Here is a 22,438-nt window from a genome sequence, read left to right as displayed (position 1 = left end):
CCTCATAGCCAAGATTTACACTAGTTCTTCACAGTAAGTATTTATTTGCCCTCTGCATTAACAGAAAATGCCCTCATGGCATTTCTCAACTGTAGCTTGATCAAAGACTGTTCGCCTTTTAGCAGCAGAGAAACTCATCTCATAGCCTACAGCCTCAGCCCTGCCAGCCTGTTCAATCTTTAAAGCTCAATTACAGCCATTGAATAATTTGATCGCTTTCACGTTAAAAACTAAACTAAGGCTGGATTCTATTTTTGACAGACTCTAAAGCTTGCACAAAATGCTTCACCGTACCAGGCAGTGCAAAACCACTATCTGGCTCAGTGGACTGGTATTTACTACAGCATTCCTTTATTAAGGATGTTCAAAACTCAGTATCAGTGTTCCTAGTTGAAGTCCACAGCATGCTTAACTTTTTTACAGCAAGTATCCTTAAGCAAAGTCAGCCAAGCAAAACTTCGCATTTCTGTATTTCAAAGGTTGTATGGTTTTTTTGTATATGTACATTTACTCAATGTTTAAGAAAACTTTACATAACACGATGACAAAGCCAAATGTCTTAGTTGGAGGCAACAGAGAATGAAAACCAGCTGATATTCTGATTATCCACACCAACAAAATAAGTCTTTTAAGTATTTATTCTTCCATTATTCCAAGTGACTACACATTTGGATTTCTGAATGTGGAAGAGAGCAGATCTGTTGATCTCAGAGTTACAACATTGTGACATGTCAGTAACTGTCTTTTGTTTTATGTTTTGAACAGGGATCTAGATTTGCAGAGATGGAATTAGAAAAGTGAAGGCACAGATGGATCTGAACGTGGTGAGGGATGTGAAAAATAAAGGATTCCACAGGTACACTGGTCAGAAGAGAAAAGGACAGTGTATCTCTTCTGATAGGTGAGGAAGGAGAACTGGCTTCAACAGACACAAAGAAGTCTGGAGTACTCAGCAGCTCTCAAGGATATCTGAACAGTCATGGCAGTCAAGTGATCTCCCCGGTGACTAGAAAAAAAGGCAGTGTCACACTCATTTTTAAGAAGGGTAGAAAGCATGACAGGAAGTTAAAGCACATGCTAGACAAGGTGGTTATCTGAGACTTCACTTAGGACAGATCACAACTTGCCAATAAAGTGACTTTCTACAACGGACTGATGACATCGGTGGACAAGGGAAAGGCAATTGATGTCATCTACTTGGACTTGTACAAGGCCTTTGACATGGTCCCTCATTACATTCTCATCTCTAGATTGGAGAAGTATGGATTTGATGGGTGGGTTCTTCAGTGGATACAGAATTAGTTGCATGGTCATGGCCAGAGGGACAGGGACAGACTTAAGGAGGTCCATATGAACCTAATGAGGTGCAAACTGTTGGATTCTAGTCAAGGCAATACCAGATATGTATAAAGACTGGGAGAACTCACTGAGAGCAGACTTGAGGGTCTTGGTGTAGAATAAGCTGGACATGAACACCAGCTACATCCTGCACTTCATCAAATGAAGGGTAGTCAATAGGGAGTGAGGGCTGACTGTCTTCTGTTCTCAGATAAGGGGATTGGAACCGGATGATCTTTAGGGTCCCTTCCAACCTAAGTCATTCTATGATTTTGTTATTGCCAAAGGCATATAAAGAAACAAAGGGATCACTTCCTTTCCACTCAAAAAACACAAGCCCACATTACTACCCAAGTAGTCATTGCCATAACACTTTAGAAGGTCAGCTGTAGAGCTGTAACCTAACACTTGGGCAATTATTCTCCTCCAAAGCTATCCTCAGGCACAGGAATGTGGAGCATTTTAAGACTTTTGATGGTCATTCTGTAAACAACATAAAGCAACAAAGCAGACAATAGTAACCTGAGGATTATTTATTGCATACAAAGACAATTTTCAGTGTTTACCCCAAGAAATTCTCAGAGTTTACCATTTCAGGGGGTGCTTAAATTGCCATCATTTTGTAAGAGCTACTAAAACAATATGAAGGAAAATATAAAATAGGCACCACATGATATTTTGATTCTAGTTGGCACTTAGAAAAAGATACAGTCAGAAAGAAACATTCAGAAGGCTACTTATAAAGTCATCTATGATTTACCTCTACAAGAAACGATATGAAGTACTAAGTGCCAGGTTTGTTTCAAAGAGCTACCTTGTTTCATGAGAGAAGAGGAACACTGCATTCATCCAGTGTAATTCCAAGCACAACCAAGCAGATGAGTCTGGAAACAACAGCACTGGGAGTATCACTCACCACTTTCCATCTCTTACAGAAAACAAGGGTGGCCGAGGTGGATGAACATACATGATAAGAAGCTAACAATCCCTTCAGCACTGAGAGTGCAATGTTATGGCTGCCTGGATCATCAAGTAGCTGCCATCCCATGGAACAACAGATGAAAAGAAGAAGTTCAGAAGACAAACCTTAGAGGAGCAGCTTCAGATGTTAAGTAAGCCTCAAGACAGACTGGAGCACATACAGCAAAACAAAATAGGCATTAGCAGCAGTGTGAGCTGCAACAGTATTGCGGTACAAAAGATATTCAGATATTCCTACTAACTTTAACAACTCATATTCAAGTATGTCGATGGAATATCCTAAATGTACCTCAAAAATCACACTGACAGACAACTCTAGAAGCAGCCTATAAATGAAGAGTTCAATATAGCTCAGATTGCAGATCTTGTAAAATTTATGCTAAAATCATTAAGTTATACTGTAACACAGTATGAGAACTCAAATTTTAGCAAAAGTGGAAATACAAGTATATGACAAAAATTTGTGTTAGCGTTTTAATCAGGAGCCAATAGGTTTTTAAGACAATAATCAATCATGACACATAATGAACAATACATCTTAATTATGAAGACCCAGGCTAAACATCTATTGTTGGAAAGGGGGGAGAGGGAGCACATTCAATTTTTTTTTTTTTTTCTTTCTACAAAAAATAAAAATAAAAACAAATTGCTTCCTGCTATTTTTTTTATTATTATTATTTTAAAGGTGATCATGAACTGACACAAAAATATTTCTTTTGTGGCCTACAAAATGGGTTCCAAGAAAATTATTTGGCTCGCGTTCATCTTCACCTTATTTATAATTCCAGTTCAGTTACAGTATACAATTCTATAAGCAAGCAGCCATGTTATATGCCACCTCGGCATGTTACTATTTATGGATTTCTTTCCATAAGGTTTCTGACCCAATCTGCCTTGAAGCACAATATACAAACACGGCAGCTTTTTCTGCTTCTGTACTGTGACTATATTTTACCCTATGTAGTTCTGAGGATATAATTTTAAATTAGCTCTTCTCATCTCAGCCACTGCTTATTTAGAAAGTGAGCGTTTTCTACTTTGTTTGGAACCACTTCTTTTTTGGGGGGCATCTGAATGTTTCCATTTAAAAATAGCTTTATGTCTGTTTAGATAGATCCATAGTATACTCAAAACCAAAGTTCAACCTTACATATGTGTGGATAAACTTGCATTAATTTAAATTTTTTTCTTTTTAATACTGAGTCTGCACAGAGATGTCCCATTCCAGCAAGAGGGTGAAAGTGAAGCTGTTGAACATTAGTCATTATCTGAGAGTCAAGCACCCAAGCAACTGGCAAACTCATAACAAATGTTCTAACTTCCAAGGGGGCTCAGTCCCTTGGCTGCTAAATTTAAGAGGGCACTTGCATAAAAAATCAGCTTACTTTCTCCTGAAGAATAAGTTTAAAACAAACAAACAAACAAAAACACCCACATTATTGAATTTGGAAGTTTCTTAATTCATCCCTGTCCCTCCCCTACCTTACTCTCTACTGTACCAGTAGCTTCACAAGGGGGCTGCAATACACCCTTATGCCTGTAAGAGACCAACCAGTCATCACTGCAGAATAGTAATACAGCTGTGTTGGCATAGAAAAGGGGAAGGATGGAAATTAGGTATACATTTATGTTCTGAAAACGTCCTGAGACAGGCCCAAATGAACTGTAACTGTAAATTAAAAAAATAAAAATAAAAAAATAGCTTAGCAACAAGTAACAAAAACTGGCTTAATAAGAGGCATAAAATGGGACATTATAGAAATGCCACCAACATCTTTTAGAAATGAGAGAGTAATGATTGTCCTAAACTACCAGTATCATCAGGAACTTGACAGAATGAGCCTTTGTGCTCTCTTAAGAAGTTGTGGGGAACTGCAGGAAACATTTAACTGCTCTAGAGTAGGAATCAAACCAGTGAAGCACAGATGTCTGCAGAAACAGTGAGGGTTAACAAGCAGAAAGTCACTAACATGACTAAGCCACATTATTGTACAACTATATGTGAATTTTGATGTTTCTTCTGCTGGTTCCTGGACAAACAGCCTTACCATACTGAGGTTTCTTAACAGTAATATCCTTTCTCTGTCTTCTGTCCCCCAGTATTAGAGTGACAAACATGCACAACAATTTTCAACCACTAAAAGAAGAAAAAAAATATTACCCATCAAAAGCATGCTACTTCACCAGCAGGGAAACTCTCCTAACCTAACTTGGAATATAAATGTCTTTCTGTTTATTTGTGGATTCAGTCTTGGCTTATATGACCAGGAGTTTCTTATCACACTTGTGTGCAATACATGCATTTCATCTAACACTACAACAGCTAACAAAGCACTAGGAGTTCATTTATAATGCAAAGAGAATAACACATTTACCTCTCACATCAGTCAGGTAGAAGGGAAGTTAATTTATGTAGCCACACCACTGGAATTATCTGGGATTTTTTTTCCCTAACATAAGATAAATGTGCTAACAAAGTGGTCACGACATCCCTGATGCCACGTGCAGCTACAGAGAGGCCAACAAAGCATGAACTTCAGCTTGTCAGATCAAGAGAAGCCAATTTTCAAGCACTGCAGCTCTCAAAATTTGCACACGGTAAAAATATAGTTTTGATACTTGCTGCAAGCGCATATATTCCCAGACCTTTGTTCATAGTGTAATCCATCACTTCCAGTTCATTTCCACTTGGTTACAGAGCAGTAGGATTCCTCTGCCTACACTGTGAATTCTGGGCCAAACATTTCCTCAGTGCTCAGAGCTTGCCCAAAAAACCACATATCTCCCCTTCCAAGCAGCCTATCATCAACTAATACATCTATCAACACTTTCACCAAGTAATAAATTTTACAGCAGTATAATATGCAACATTATGACATTGGGGGGGAGAGGGGGAAGGAAAAAATGCTGAGTTTCTTGCATTTGAGGAAACACAAGGGTGGAACAGATAATTAAAGGCATAAGACCAAAGTATTGCTGATGCCTGCTGCTGGAGCTTTAAAAGAAGAATATTTTAATGCTGTCACTGACATGTTTGAGAAGCCTGCCACTAGCAGCGTATCTAGAAACACTTCAGCTTCAGAATTACCTACTTCAAATAAATAAGGGAAAAAAAAAAAAAAAAAGAAGAAGAAGAAAAGAAAAAAGAGTGCACAGAGCTGTATCTTTTTCCCTCCAGTGACTTAATGATCAAACAAATTCCTCGTAGGCAGATGCAATATGACAACAAGTACAATGGCTTAGAATATTTAATAGCAGTCTAATGTAGTGTATCATCAAAACAGACATGGAAAACTAAGAATAGCAGATCATACAATTTCCTATGGCACTCCAATTAAGTTAGACAAATATTAAAGAAGTTATTTTGCTAACATTTGTATAGAAAAAAAATCCAGATTGTTGACCCTCTTATCCCTCAATATAAAAGGTAAATAACCATAAGTTAAAGACACTGTCAGCATAAAACCATTTACAGCAGCACACAGGACTGAGTCTTTCCATCAATCACATCTACACATTTACAGTCTGCTTGTTTAAAGCCCTTCCAGCATTTAAAATTCCGTCTCTTTTCTCTTATCCTAAATAAGTCTAATGCTTGTATTGCAGTAATTAATCTGTACCTGATCTGAAGCATGCAGTCTATATGCATGGACGCCTATATGCTCCCATCCAGACCTGAAATACTCACAATTCAGCTTACATATTATGAAGTCTGAATGAAGTTTCTGATCACAGCATCTCTGATCACACAGCTGCCTGAAATGCAAACAGCAACCCACGCCTGTATCGTTAGTGGGCTCTGATGAGCATCAGCAGGTCACAGATAATTTACTTTCACCTTCACGTGGGAAGCTGACCTGAAAGTCGGTAGAAAGCAAGCCAGAATTCCTGCAAGTTTATCACAAACCTGTCCCAGAACAGGCACACAGGTAATGGATACACACTGCAAGAATCTTAAATTGAGAGAGAAGGATGCTGCGACACAGAAATTAATGAGTTTTCCAAGCTTCACAAGTTTCACCTGCACTCATGAGCTCTCTGCAATCTGAACTTGAATTTCTAAGCCACATTCACAACCAGTTTATTGTAAAGTCATTACAGGAGAGAAGATTAAATAAATTCCTTTCTCTTCCATTTCTCTGAATCTAGCCACCAACTCCACCCCGCGAACATGGAGTCTTCTTCAATTTTCTTGTCAATCGGTGTTTCACCTTGGGTAGACAATCTTAGCCATTGTATCTCAGAGAAAGTTGTCTGATTACTGAGATGAATTCACAATGCTGCAACTTGCCTCATCTCTCTGTAGCTTAAGGAGGCAGGGCAGGAATCTGTCCCAAGGTTTAGCAACCTCAGATGTTCATCACTCTTTTCAAATTCCTGCCTATGCTGAGGCAAGAGACAGCTCTGAATATGTCACCAGAAGCAGATGGATAAGAGTTGTACTTAAGCAGCATCACTGTCCCATTAGCCAGCTGTGCATATGAACGGATATGCAGCTGTTCCCTCTGCTTAGGCACATTGCTGGGTGATGAGAAGTTACCACTAACACACAAGACTGACAGCAGCAGTTTGCACAACAGCAGTTCAGCATCGCTATGAATCCTTCATACTTGCCATGTGTTAGATAAGCACCTGTGCTGAAAAACACAGTGCACACAGAGCCACGGGCAACCTCTGTGTGCACATGCAAGGAGGTAAACATCACCATCCTAAATGTCAGGTGACACATATAACTGACTAGTTGCAGTCTCAGGATACCTAACACAGACTGGAAAAGAGAAATAGCTAATATATTTTTTCAGCCAGACCTGGAACGTACACACAGTGAAGAAAAGTAAAGCTCGAAGTCAAATAGTGGTCATCAGAATACTTTAACAAAGACACTACATATGGCCAGGTAACAAAGCTCAGAGTCAGTAGTATGGAACTGTGTATGTTTCTGTTTTGTTTGTGGTTTTTTTTTCTGGTTTTCTCTCTGCAACACAAAAGATATTCCTGGAAAAAAATTCAGTCTTATATGTCTTATAAAAAGAACTTATATGTCTCCAAAAAGAACTTACCTGCAGCACACATTGGTAGCTGAACTGAGGCAAAAACCAAAAGCCAATGAAGAGAAAAACAGCAACAACTAGTTTGGGGAAAAATCAGCTAAAAATACAGTAGAGGGAGAAAGGTCATCTCCACAAAAACAATTCTGTATAGCCTTAAGTGCATAGCAAGGCCTTAATGCAGCTGATAAATCTGCCACGCTAGTGAACACTGCAGGCTGAAGCAAAGCACAGGCCAAATAGAGAAGTGAAGGCAACAAAACATGGCCCCAGGCCTGTGGCCACATACAGCTGCTGTGCCACGGCAGCAGGGAACTTCTTAAATGACTACACTTCTAACCTGGACTTGCCCACTCCCAGAAGAAAAAATCTACCCTCTGCCCAGAAGAACAAACTATCAGCAGTGAGTATGTAACTATGACAGTAAATTATGTCTGATAATCCAGTTTTTCCAAGCCTCCTTTTAATCTAAGTATGCCATCTTATCAACAGACTTATTTTACCTTCTCTCTGAATAAAACCGAACAGCCTTCATTTCCAAGAAGTAAATCCACTTTGGAATTCTCTAAATGTAATTCTGTATTACAAAATCCTGCTGGTGTTTCTGTTTACTCTCAGTGTACAAACGATCACTGCTGCTCCTTACAGAACGACAAATGAGAGATGAACACACACTGCAGCTCTACGAGGACAACTGTAGAATCACCAGACTTCAGCTCGCTTACAGTCACTCCTACAGACCTCAGCAGTACCAGTACCTACTTAGATACATAGAATCACCAAGTTTGGAAAAGATCTGCAAGACCATCTACTTCAACCATCCAGCAACATTCAACCACTAATCCACGTCTCTTAGCACTACATCTAAACACTACCTTCAGGAACAATGACTCAAGCACCTCCCCAGGCAGCCCATTCCAGTGCCTCACCACTCTTTCAGATGTTACAATTTTTCCTCATACCCAATCTGAACCTCCCCGGCACACCTTGAGGCCATTCTCATTCTCCCTTGTCCTATCGCTAGTTACATGGAAGAAAATACCAAACCTTACCGCATCACAACCTCCCTTCAGGTAGTTACTGAAAGCAGTAGGGTCTCCCCTGAGCCTCCTCTTCTCCAGAATGAACAATCCCAGTTTTCTCAGTGGTTCTTTGTAAGCCTTGTGATCCAGATACCTCACCAACTTCTTTGCTCTTCTCTGCATATGCTCCAGGGCCTCAATGTCTTTTAAGTAGTGAGGAGCCCCAAAGTGAATATCTTACTCAAGGTGTAGCCTCAACAGAGCTGATCACTTCCCTGCTCCTGCTGGCAACGCCATTTCTGATATGAGCTAGGATGCCACTGGCCTTCTAGGCCAGGTAGGCACACTGCTGACTCATGTTTAGCTCAGCACTGACCAACACTTCCAGGTCTGTTTCTTCCATAGAGTCATCCAGCCACTCTGCCCGAAGCCTGCAGCACTGTTATGGTCAAAGTGCAGGACTAGACACTTGGTCTTGTTGCATTCCATCCCCCTGGCCTGACCCAGCAATTCAGTCTGTCCAGATCCCTCTGCGGGACATTCCTACCCCCAAGCAGATCAATGCTCCTTCCCAACCTTGTGTCATCTGCAAACTTACTGAGGGTGCACTCAATCCCCTCAACTAGATTATGAATAAAGACATTAAATAGGACTGGCCCCAATTCCAACCCCTGGAGAACATCACTTGTGACTGGTAATCATCTGGATTTAACTCCATTCAACATCAAAACATTGCTAGGACTTCAGGAAAAAAAAGAAGCTGGAAATACAATTCACACATATTATCAGTGCCTGTCTAAAAATACTGCATAAAGAAGTCAGAATTCTTCCCCACATAAGCAGCTGCATGATTCCACATGTATAGCACATCATCAAAAGTTAATGAAACTGCTCTGAACTCTGATGCAAGAGCTCCGTTCATTCAAAATCCAATATCACTGCTGCCACTTCCATCAGCTTTGCAAACAAGAAAACGCCCTCTTTCACCTGTAGTTACGCAGATATTACCTCAGATTAAAATTAATTTACAGACTATTATATGACAATAGCACCAGGCACATCCAGAGAAAAGGCGCCATTAAAGATAAGAATATACAAGGTCAAGAACCCTGCCTCAGTTACCAGAGGTGATGTTTAACATGTTAAATTCATTTGACTGTAAACTCAACTTATACAGCTTCATTAAGGGAAGAAAGCAAAAAAACACCTGCAAAGTGAGCACAGATCCAGCTGCCAGCATATCAGCTTCTTGAACATATACATAACTACATTTTTTCCCAGTCAATTTCCTCATAGCAAGTTTTTCAGATACATTACAAAGAAAGGCAGTGGTCTGTCCTGTACCAGTTGACAGAACTCCATCCAGTCACTCTCTCACTCCTCCATGGAAGATAGATGAAAATAAGACAGAAAGGCTCACGGGCTACGATAAAAACAGAGAGAGCCCTTACCATCGAAAGCAAAACCTGGGGGTCCTGGTGGACAATAAGCAGGACATAAATCAGCAATATCCACTTTCAGCACAGAACACCAACTATAACCAGGGCTGCAACAAAAGAAGGGTAGCCAGCAGGGAGAGCTGACTGTCTTCCTCTGTTCTGTCCTCATGAGACCCCACCTGCAGAACTGCATCCAGGCATGGGGCCACCTGCACAAAAAATAACAAGGAGCTGCTGGAGTGAGTCCACAGGAGAGCCACTAAGACGAGCAGCGGGTTGGAGCACTTCTCCCGTGAAGAAAGGTGGAGGGAGCTGAGTTTGTTCAGATTGGAGAAGTTCCCAGAAAACTTCATGGCAGCTTTCCAGTACTAAAAGATAGCTCAAAACATGAGGGAGAGTGACTTTTCACATTGTGTTTTTTCACGCGGACATGTGCACCCAGTACTGCTGCACTTAATGAGGGTTAACAAAAACTTCTGAAGAGGACTTCGCTGAGAATAAGATGCACTTACTAGACCACACTAAAGGATGGATTTTCACAGGTGTTTATGAGTAATAGATCTGGCTTTCAGCTTTAGAGACCAGGGGAAGAAACAAAGCCCACCATTCTGCAAGGCTAGATAGTTTTTTGTTTATAATTGCTCTCAGCAGGATCAAACTCTGTAAAGCCAAGCGTTAGTCACCAGCAGCACGAGACAGCAGTAGTAACAGAGAAACAAAGAAGAAAAACAGAACTTGATTTCTTTTGACAACTTCAGACAGATTCAACTGAGCCTTAAGAACATAAGCACTACAGCTGTGCGTAATCACACGCAAGAGACAATAAGGAAGATTTGACTTAACTGGTATATATGTCCAGTATGGTTTTTTGCTTTATGACATTTTACACAAGTTTATACTTCACATCTGCACTTCCACACAAAAGCACTTAAGATGGATAATCACCAGTGCATGAGAGCACTTGAGCACTACATGACGAGTATAATACAGTAGAATAGAATGATAATTTTGGAATGGCTCTGTGCAGCCTGGTCTGGTGGTTGGCAACCCTGCACGCAGCAGTGAGGTTGAAACTAAATGTTCATTATGGTCCTTTTCAACCCAGGCTATTCTACAGTTCCTTGATATGATTCTATTCTTAGAAAAATCCTAATATGAAACTAAATAAGAACAGCTATACACGCTGCATATACCTTATGTCAGTACACACTCCATCATATCAAGAACAAATTCAAGAAGCTTCTTCTGAAGGCTTCTGGTATACAAATGTCATTGACCCACTACACAGTGAGTGATGTCCCACACTCATGCACTAGAGCTGAGGTGGTTTCAGTCCTTAAAGCCTGTGCTCTAGCTTTATGTTTACAGTAAACAAATATCCATTGCTAGGAGAATATATTTTGCCCACAAGTTTATTTAAGCAGCTTAACTGTCTTTATTTGGATGTTATCTGAACAAGTACAAACACTGCACAATCACCAATGCATGCTGCAGTAGGCTTCTGTTGGCAGTACCATCAGAGATTAAAAGCAGGTCAAGCCATTCCTCTTACCCACATCTCTTAAAGGGTAAGGCAAACAATGTAATTCCTCCATGTTTACTTATATGCATATATAACATCTTTAAGGATTAATATCATATGCAATGGTTTTGCTTTGTCTCCTAGGAGACAGGCAAATCTGTTTAGAAATGACTATGCCTAAACATAGGAGGAAGATGCCAAGGAGTTACTGCGTGTAGGAAGAGTGTTCCTGTTAAAAATCTAGGCAGACAGAAATCCACAGGCAAGGCATGTGGAAGGTGAATTATCAAACTCAAATCTGAACAGAAAGGATTAACACACCAACCACCTGTTAATTCTCTCATGAAAGCATATTACCTCAACAGTAATAACGAAGACAGAGATTAACAGCTACTGAAAAACACCACACCACACCCACGAGTGCTCCAATCAAGTCAGCGAGGCTCCCACTGCCTCACATACCCAATTCCTGCACAAATGGCAGCACACCAGAACACCAGCCCACTGGTGTCACATGAAAGCTAGCCTGAAAGCAGTAACCCCAAAACACACACAGAGCAAATGCAGTCCTCAGCTCCAGTTGTTTAATTCAGCTAATCCATCCCCCACACACAGTGCTACTTGTTTCCAAGGGACAGACTGTCGCCGTTGTCCCACTTGTTTTGTAGGAAGAGGATTTCCTTACATCCTTCCTCATGTAAGACTCATCTCCAGACAACCATAGCATCCATTTTCCAGAAGCTGCACACAAGAAATTTTAGCACTGAATAACTTCTCTGCAACATAATCCACTAAGCTCCCATACAGAAAGAATTGAAGGAAAGACATTAATATAATCAGAAGGAGAACAACTGCATTTAAGTTTTTTGATTATAACAAAGCAACTGTTTCTAAAACAGATGCAAATGGCATGCAAGGTTTCAGTAAATGGAGCTAGTTACAGCTAAGAATCTAACATATGTTGAAAAACATTCCTGACCTGGCCCAAGTTAGAGCCCAATATTCAGTTTGCTCATTCCAACTCCTTGTTTTCCAGTGATTGATCTGTGACTCCACATATCTACATTCACCATCTGCAGTTTCTGCAATTTACTTTTTCTTAATATAATTCCCATGTCAACAAACACTATTTAGTGAGTGACACATTGGGAAAGGAGACCTGGAATTACAGCACTTTAGCTCCTACAGCTATAAAACTTGTCTTTGCTTGCCTGCAGTTCACAAGGGCACATACAAGGCTACTCCTCTGCAGTGTTCAAGGTACATCCACGCAGCCCTTGGCACAGCTGCTCCCTTGAGCAGCATGCAGGTGAGCTAAGATGGAGCTTGTACTTCCCAGCTGTTCAGATACCAAAGTTCAGATGCAGTATTTCTCCTCACCCTCAAACAAGTTTACACCTGCAGTGCCTGATGGTGTGGCTTTTAGCCTTTTTATTTTTAACATACAGTCAATTTGTGCCCAATGTCCCCCCTACCACAATTCTAATACCTACGTGTTTTGAAGCATAAGATTTACTGAAAACAATGAAAGTTTTCCTCTAGTATATGCCATTATACCTTAACTGAGCCTCTTTTCTCCTTTTGTGTGTCAGGTGTTACAGCATTACCCTACCTGTAGCTCTTCTATTTTAACTGCATGACTAGAGCTTTTATGTAACCCTTAGTTTCAGTTGCTTCACTCCGAGCCATTAGTACCCTGATGAGAACTTAAAACTAAGCATTTTAGTTGGGATGGAAGCAAATGGGGGGAGATCACAGAAAGAGCTGCCAGACAGGAAGGTAATACTAAGCAGATCTTCTTCAACCCTCTGTCATCTTCCTCAGAAAAGCAGATATCTAACAACCACCTAAATACAGGCTTTGTTTGAATACATATGTTCATATGTTCTCTCAGAAAAATTCAGTGCAACTCCAAGCCCAACCTGTAATTTCAGCTCATGCTCCATGATTCAACACTTGAGAACTACCACACCAATGACTTGTCACTCTCCTGCACTGACCAAGTCAAAAAAAGATGTGCTCAAGTTCCCCTCCTCACTGTTTCAGCTGCTCAGTCTGTAATTTAGACATATATATTCTTATATAGACAAATATATTCTTATAAAATGTCTAAATTTTATATATATTTATATATCATTTATATATATATAATATAAATATATTTATATTATAAATTCATATATATATATTATATATGTGATTATATACATATATGAATTTATAAGAATATGGACTGAGCAGCATATTCAAAACAATACCCTGCTTACTGCAGGAAATCAACAGCTGCTTTAATAGTAGAACAGGCCCTTAAATGGTGTAACATTATCACCACTGCTCCGCAAATACAACAAACAGTGTTTGAACAAAGGAAGGAACCACAGATAACACATTAAAACACCTCCTGAAGGTTTACACTGGCCTATGCACTTATCAAAACCATAAAGACCCAGTTGAGCTACAGGCTTTCCCGTGACTTTCTGTAAACAATCTACCCTGTTAGCTAGCTCAGAACACCATGCCTCTGGTACAGAACCTCCTGCCCTTCCCTACCATGCACAAAACCTGAAACATTGCATGAAAGGGATCTGAGACATTTTTGTTATATAGTCTGAATAACAACCTTACAATAAAAGCACCCTCTGCACTATAGGTACAGCATTACCACGTTCTAGTAAAAGTTTCCTGAGGTAACAATGAAAATCAAATTAGCAACTTAGTGCAGTAGCTCATCTGCTCCATTCACCCACAGCTCTCTTCCTCAGAGTTGCCAGGCTATTAGAAACAACAAGATTATTAATAGTCCAGGCACAATTAACTGTGCAGTCCAGTAAGCCTGGCAGTACGGCCTCGCAAAGTGTCACTCAGTATACAAACACTGCCTTCTGGGAATTGAAAGAAAAAAGTAAGTAAAAAAATAAAAAGAATATATTGAGATATACACCAGTGTTAAATGCAACACTGCAAAATGCCTCTAACACACAAGATTCTTTGCCAGGCAACAGGGAATTCATCTCTTGCTTTGTTACACAGGTAGTCATTTATAAATATTATCATTTTTATCTGCATTTAACATTTAATCATTTTGGGGGAGATTTTATAGTTAGGGAAAAGAAAAAAAAAAAGTCTCCTTTAACAGTTCAAGACCATAGGTCAGTTAAGGGGACTAAAAAAAGCAAAGATTGCATTAATCCCTGGTTCTCACTCAAAACCTCGAGGCACTCAAGAAAGAAAGGATGTGGCAAGGGCTACCAGACTGTTTATACAATAGAACACTTAAAACTTTAACCCCTGACGTAATGGCAGTTCGCCTCTGGGTAAACCAAACTCATCAGTTTAGGTACATTTGTACAGGAGGGCAAGAAGCTTATCCACCTGCCTCTGGGCTACGGCAAAACAGCTCTTCATCCAGAAGTGTGATCACAGAATCCCTCTTAGCTACAAAAGGATCAGTAAAACCACTTGGATCTGCAAAACAAAAGTGAAGACAAGTCTCTGGTTTGATAACAGGGCAGAATTTACTGCCACTCTCCTACACTTACTTTCAGCTTCACAGGTAGCTTGCCCTTAAGTACCTGCACCTCCTTCCTTCCCTATCATTTCATACAGAGCTACCAATCAGACATATATCTTAAAGCCTCAATAACACTCAACTACGAAAATCTTCTTTTAAAAAGAATTTTAAACTCCACAGGTGAAAAACTAAAAATAATAATAATAATAATAATAATAATAATAAATACACACAAAACAAATCTTAAGGATGAAAGAAAAGACAACAAAAGTTGGGACTGTAGATTATTTGAAGCACATACTGGAATTTTTAAAGGGGCTCTGCAGAGGCTGAACAAACTATTTCACAGTACAGGACCTGAATGGGTAAATGAGCAGACAGACAGAGCCTGCCTCCCAAGCTGTTAACTGTTTTGCTGTATTGAGTATATAAAAACTGCCTGGTGTCAGAACAATTTTGACTAAGGAAACTTTAATAGAAAACTTTGCTCACATTCCTGGTTTTCTCATACTCATACACATCTTTTCATGAGTCACTGAACTCTGCATTTCAGATTCTTGTCCCTAGAATAAGGGTAAATACCTTCTTCTCATGCCTTGCACAGAAGCATGTTGTTGGTTAATGTTTGCCAACACACTGTAACTCAAAAAGCAAGATAATAAACCATGTAAATTGATAAACCACTGTAAATTCTTGAGCACGGCAATGTTTGAGGCTGCATCTATGCTTCGGGGAGCAGGAGGGAAGGAGCATAACATGCAACAAAGCCAAGGGGAAAGGCATCTCATTACAAAGATTCTCACAGTAGAAGACTATCTAACCACTCAGCCTGCTAGCTCAAGTATCCTCTCATTTACATTGCACTTGACAGTCCTCATACTTCACATCTCCAGACCTAGGACTCTTTCAGCCCTTTGTGTAAACACAGCTTGACACAAACTGTTAGTGCCAGCAGTGCAGCCCCACCATACGGAGCTTCCTCACAGTACAAGAGAAGCACCATGCTGTCATGTTTCTTGACACTCAGTTCAATATAGCTTGCATTAAGCCAAAGTGTCATCTAAGCAAAGACAACAGATGACAATGGACCAAAACTCTCCTTCATATACCATGATCTTTTCAGAAATTACATTTCTGCACATTTGATTTCAGTTGAACATACAGACACGGAGTCCTGAAGACTGGCTTCATGATTATTTCCTCTTCCTTGTAAAATTTAAAGGGTACAAAAAACCCACTCAACCATTTTCAGGAATACATTCAAATTCTGTTCTGAGGATTGGAATTATCACCTCCTTCTTCTATCTCCACAGGAGATTTTCAAGTGCCCACCTCTCTTTGGCACATAAAAACAGATAAGCAACTCAGTGCCTGAATCTGCTTCTTCAGCTTCCACTTGCTCCAAGTGAGAACAGAGATACTCTAGTTATGGGATTATTTATGCCCACCAAATGTCTTGAAAACAATCTTCAGAGGGCTGCAAATATTGCTACGATCACAAAAATAATAATCTCAGGCAACCCCCCACAGATAACACAATAACAGAGTGTTAGATAAAGCCCACATCCATGAGCCCCACTTTTTCCCAGAGTTTTTTTGGGATACATCTGTAAGGGTTTACATGGAAATGGTGGGCCAGGGGGGAAGTTGCAGGGGTGGCCTCTATCTCTGGCCAAGCTGAGCCATGAGGAATGGTGGATATGTTATGGGGGAGATTTAAGAAAGAGGAAATATGCTGTAGAACAGCACCTGGGAGAAAGGAGTGAGAAATGTGAGAGAAGCAGTCTCTCTTATACTGAGACTGTTTTGCTTGTGACAGTAATCGTTGAGTGATCTCCCCATCCTCACCTCTCACCCCATGAGCCTTTTTCCTACCATATTTTCTTCTCTTGTCCTTCATAGGAAGGGGAGTGTGACAGCAGCCTGGCGGACAAGTGGTGTCCAGCCAAGGTCAATGTACTGCGTAAACATGCAAGCCTTATAATTTTACTTCAAATTTTGCACAGGACAGAAACACACATTCTTTATATTAGAAACAAATGAAATACAGTGTTCTAAATGACCACTGAGACAGACCTACAGATGCAAGTTGTGTAGCATTTAACTTTGAATATAAGTTATCACAAGCATATATAAAAACAAAGGCAGTGCTGTTCCTCTGGCTCACATGACAGTTTGCAGCCTCCACTCGGCTAGATGAGTGTTTAGTTAATCCCACTGCAATCACACTTACAAAGAGAAATATACGTTTTATGACTGCATTACTGTTCCTTAGTGAGATCTAAAGATCACACTCTTGCAATTAGGCAATTCATCCCTAGGTAGCTGCAGCATTCAGAGTGTACTTCAACAGGGAACAATCCATCACTGTCAGAGACAAGAAAGTCTGAAACAATCAGGTGGGGAAAAAAGTCCTGTGATATCTCCCACACTGTTAAGGCACATCCCACAGTTAGCGCTTCAGCAGGGCAAGCACAAGGAGGAAAAGTAAACCAACAAAAACATTACTGCCAGCTGGGTCACAGTGACAGAAGTGCAACCATCTCCGCTACATATGGATGTACATGTAAGCATTACCATCATTCATCACATACTTTATCTCAATGCATTTTATTTCTCCTACCCTCCCCCCAACATCCCCTCCCCCCATCAAGACAGTTACAGTTTTCTTGGGGTGAAGATCTGGCAGACAATCTGTGATGCAGGAGGTACTGTAGCTTTCTAGCAGACATATGCTTAAGGACAAATGTATGAAGGAGCAGCTTTCAGAGCAACACTCTCTTCACCACCCCTGCCACCCTGCTACAAATACTTTCACACAAACGCTTAGCTTCCCAGTAACAAATTCCCACCATACACTCTTCCTGAAACCCCAACAGATTGGACTATGAACAAGATGCAGGTGTTTCAGTATAAGCAACCACAGATAGAGCTCTTGCACTTCTCTTTCTACACAATGAAAGATTTTTTTAATACATTATATGTATCAACTAGATACTGAGGGGAAAAGCAGAATAAATCCTTATCAAAAGCCAGCGGACATTTTTCATTAGAAATCACATATTTTCGTGTTGCTCATTTTTTCAGTGTAGGACCAACTCCCATCAACTCTGACAGCCACTTTAATTTATAAAAGATTTAGTTCACAGAGCAAGAATGAATTGAGAACAATAGGGGGAAGTATCTACAGTACCTACAATAATGAAAAAAGAGGAGTCAGTATGGTAATTCAGAAGATGCTGGGTGGTTCAGAAGCTTTGGAACCAAAGCACATTGTTGTCATAGTCTGAAATATGACAAAATATAATTCTCTCTGAAAAACTACTGATCCTCCCAGGCTGATATTCTGCAATGGTAAGCAAAGTGTATTCCCAGCTACTGTGAAAAGGTTTGCAGAAAAAACACACTCTTTAAGTAGATCAGCTGACAGAAAGGGAAACTCTGAAACAATTAAACTTCAGATTCTTTGTATTATTGAAGTAGGCAAGCCTGCCTTCACCTTCCTTCACAAAAGAAATATGATGAACCCAAGTGAGCCTTCCCAAGGAAACAAGATTTGGAAGCTACCATCTATGAAGAATACGTCCCATGCTCAACTGAAGGACTACAAAACATTCAGAATGAAAGGAACTAATGCAGTCAATGACATTTGGCACCATTTGCTTCAATAAGCCTCATAAAACGAGCTTCCTGTTCACAGGCTCTTTTTATGCCAGAAGGAAGACTGGTGTACAGATAGCAATGAAGCAGAAAGGAAGATAGGAAAACCCTGGGGCATTTTGCATTTATTCCTTTCCACACAATTGCAGTCTGGTGTGATCTGGTAAAGCAGACAGATACTACACAGAGATATCAAATGAATTCTTCACCATGCAGTCCCAACCTTGCCAGCTTCCATCAGCACAGGTAGTTACATCACAAGAGTACAGGCAAATAATTTGCACAAATTTATCTGAATGTCACGCATTTGCTATCCGCAGCATTGCAATGCACTGAGTCTCCAGAAGCAGCGTCTTCCCACCACAAGATTAAAGCTGGGTTTCCTTTTCATGTCTCCGAGATCTCACAGTACGATACTAAAAACGCTTTCCTAACTAGTGGTCATAATCTTGTAACCTACTATTTGCCATTGCCTACACGAAATGAGGGGAAAGACTGCTTTCTCAGAGTCAGCTCTTTCAGATGTGGCACTCAGAATACCAGCTATCCATCTTTCAGTCCTACACTTGAATTTCAGGACATAGAAGAAACAGTGCTTTTCTAAATGACCAGCAGCGTGTTCCCTTCACTGAGCTAAAACCAAATGTTCACATCATTCTTCAGATAAGAATATAAAAATCATACAGCATCACAGACTGCAAGAGCAGCCTGGGCTATATAAACAATAGGACCCCTGTAGAGAAATCTGAAGTAATCCTCCTGTTCTAATCAGCCGTGGCAAGACCTAACTTAAGAGTACTGGTATCCTGCTTTTTGATGTTCCACTTCTAGACGGATGTGACCAGCTGGAAGAAGTCCACAAGACAGCAGTGAGAATGATCAGATATCTGGAAACGCATGCAATAGGGAAAGATTAAAGGCACTGGAGTTGTTTAGTCTAAAGGAAAGATCCAGGAGGAGGCAAGGTCAGAATTGTCAAGTGTATTATATACAGGATCACAGGGAATAAATAGTTCTACTGGAACAGCACATGAAGTGTACTCGCTTTAAAATTATTTTCAAACTAAATCTATATATCGTGGTTCTACAGAATATACCGACAACTGAAGTAGCTGCAAAAGAAGCACCAGGACACTTGGTTTCACTGCAGTCCAAAAAACACCAACAGCAACAAGAGACTTATACTAAGCAGTCAGCAGCAGCAAGGACAGGGCAAGAGGAGCAATGAAGCCTGGGACAGCAGGACCAAGTGCTGAAGCTTTATGATACTGAAAGGACTCGGAAGACATAACACTAGACAGGACATCCACATTTTCATTCTCTGCCAATAATTAGTGGGTTGCCAATATGAAAATGGGATCTTCAAGAAGTCTCAACACTCAGCTTTTTGACAGACAGAACACAAAGGCTGAAACCACCTGCATGCCCATCTCAGACCTTATTCTTGTCTTTCACTACTACCCTCACAGGTTTCAGCGCACAGGTAACACTGATGATTTCTTGACTTTAAATCAGTATGCACTGGTTCATTTCTGCACTCTAATGCATTCTGGTGCCCTTGCACACACACAAAAAAATGATTACTGAGGCTGATTTGTCAGGTGGCTCTGTGGGCAGGCGGGCATTCAGCTGCAAGCCCTTATTACCCTAAAAAGGAAGGACTGGCAAAACCAAAGCACAAAAACACATACAAAAACAGGTTTATGAGATAACGAAGTAAACCAGAAGGGGGGGAATAGAAAGGGAGAACTAAGGTTGCATATTCCAAACAACCTTTCCTCACTACATTAAAATTAGTTTATGTTGGTGTCTTCTAGTAACATGAACTGCAGATAAGGCATCTGACTGACCATACGGAACTTGCCAATTCCAATGAATTCAGCACTGACTTCTTTCTTATTGTCCCTGTACTTTTAGCTCAAAAGGTGCCTGTATCTCATCTCCAAAGCACACAGAAATAACCAGCCCTGCCCAGAAGTTAACCAGCCTGCCAGCAGCTGCTAACTAAACAGGCAGCCTTTGTGTGTTCCACACTGAGTTGTGCAGACCCATCAGCCAAGCATCGGACCAGCCAGCACCACACTGTGGTGAGCACAGCCTCCAGTACGTGTACAAGACCTGCTGAGAAGATGGATGTATCAATGACCTAACAGTGAGCAGCATCCCAGCATCACCCACAGAGCTTCTGCTGTCTGGAGAATAAAGCAAGTTCACAGCTCTATGAATAAATAAATAAATAAATAAATAAATAAATAAGGTAATAACAAAGTTTATATTCCCTCATGTATTCTTCTACCACTACTACCATGCATAATGCTCTGCGCTGTAAATCCACTCTACCCTTTATGGGTGGAAGCTGATTGAAGTTTGTGTATCTGAAGGAAGAGGAGGTAATAAAGACAGTTTTATTCAGATCCACATCACCGCACTGTCGTACAGTTGTATTAACTGAACAGAGGTGGCACCAGTGGGTGCAGTAAGGAATGGGAGCTCCGTCAACAACTCGTTACTGTGCAGAAAGAATTCTCAGCAACCACAGCCAAACAAGCTACAAATAACTTCAGCCTGTGGCTCGCAGGCATCCCTTTAAAGATGCCAGAGTCTCCCAAAAAGCTTTTGCACAACGTTTTGAAGGCAATGAATAAAGAAATATCACCAAAAAGGAAACTTTGAAATTGTCCACAGTGAGAGGGAACTCTGCCCTGCACTTAAGTGGGCACGGGGTGGTTAATAAGGGCAATGGGAGGCAGCAGCCGGGCAGAACAACATGTGTGGTCTGAGGACACGGAAAGAAACACCTTAAAGGAGCGCACACCGCACAAAAACAATAAAAATGCTGTCTCAGACACAACAGGGCGATTTTGCTGTACTACAGGCTTTTGGGTTTGGGAATTATTTCCAAACGTATGTTACACAGCGTTGCAGCAGGGCCAAGAGCAGAGCAGAGGCACAGCACGCCGAGCCGCTATCACGTACGGATCTATCACCCACGGAGCTCTGCCATAATCCATGGGCTGTCATTAGCTCTCCCAAGAGGATTACCGTAGTTCAGAAGCCTTGCCCATCACTTCCGTCTGACATTGAGGAGTTTGCTCTAGAGCAACGCTACCCAAAGGTGATACGCTAGCATCAGCAGGATCGCCTTAAACAACACTCACTCCCACCACGTACGTATATATGCACATATATACATGTATATACACACATGCAATGAAAAATAAAGATATCCAGAGAGCCGCAAGCCCTTTTGCTGCAGCACCGCAGCCAGAAGAGGCAGGGGCAGCGGACGAAGCTGCGGAGCGTGGCACCGGGGCTCGCAGCCGCTCGTCCCGTTGCACGCCGTGCCGTGCCGTGCCGTGCCGTGCCGTGCCGTGCCGACCCGCTCGCCCCCGCACCTCCTCATCGCGCTCCTCCAGCGAAGCATCGTCCTCGTCCGTCCTCCCGCTGCCGCTCGCCCGTTCCGCGCCGGGAGCCGCCGCCGCCCCGCCGCCGGGCTCTCCCTCCTCGGACAGAGTTTCGGAGCCGGAGGAAGAGCCGGAGCAAGAGGATCCGGCGGCCCGCGGCCGTTCAGCAGCCATCGAAACTTTCTCCGCCATGGCCCGAGGCTCCGAGCGCGCTCACCGCCCCCCGCAGCGCTGCTCCGAGCCGAACCACGACGCGCCGCGTTCCCCGGGCGGCGGGAGGCGGAGGCTGCCCGGGAGGAGCCAGGCGGCGGGGCGGGGCGGCCGGCAGGTAGCGGGGCGGGGGCGGCAGCGGCGGGCAGGGCGGTGTGATGCTGCGGGGAGGGAGCGCTGGCAGAAGGAGCGGCGTTAGCACGGCGGTAGGGTTTTCTCCTCCCTGTGCCCCTATGGAAAAGAAGCTGCCGGCAGCTCACGCCAGCTCCGTGCCGTTTGCGAGATACCTCGTCGGCGTCTTGA

General features: G+C 41.7%; 1 protein-coding gene across 5 annotated transcripts in view; it reads right to left on the bottom strand.

Moving 5' to 3' along the window:
* Positions 1 to 22,227, bottom strand: part of MAST4 (microtubule associated serine/threonine kinase family member 4) — a 254,220-nt gene extending 231,993 nt beyond the window's left edge. For all 5 annotated transcript variants that reach the window (XM_015848582.3, XM_015848583.3, XM_015848585.3 and 2 more), the window contains exon 1: positions 21,917 to 22,227. In XM_015848582.3, the coding sequence (XP_015704068.2) occupies positions 21,917 to 22,117 (201 nt within the window). In that variant the 5' untranslated portion in view covers positions 22,118 to 22,227. The remainder of the gene's footprint in view (positions 1 to 21,916) is intronic.
* Between the last annotated feature and the right edge of the window lie 211 nt (positions 22,228 to 22,438).

Source organism: Coturnix japonica, chromosome Z, assembly GCF_054131305.1.
Source record: "Coturnix japonica strain WE chromosome Z, WE-NBRP24, whole genome shotgun sequence".
Classification (NCBI taxonomy): domain Eukaryota; kingdom Metazoa; phylum Chordata; class Aves; order Galliformes; family Phasianidae; genus Coturnix; species Coturnix japonica.
The sequence above is the reverse complement of the archived record's forward strand: the minus strand, read 5'-3'. Positions and strand labels throughout refer to the sequence as shown.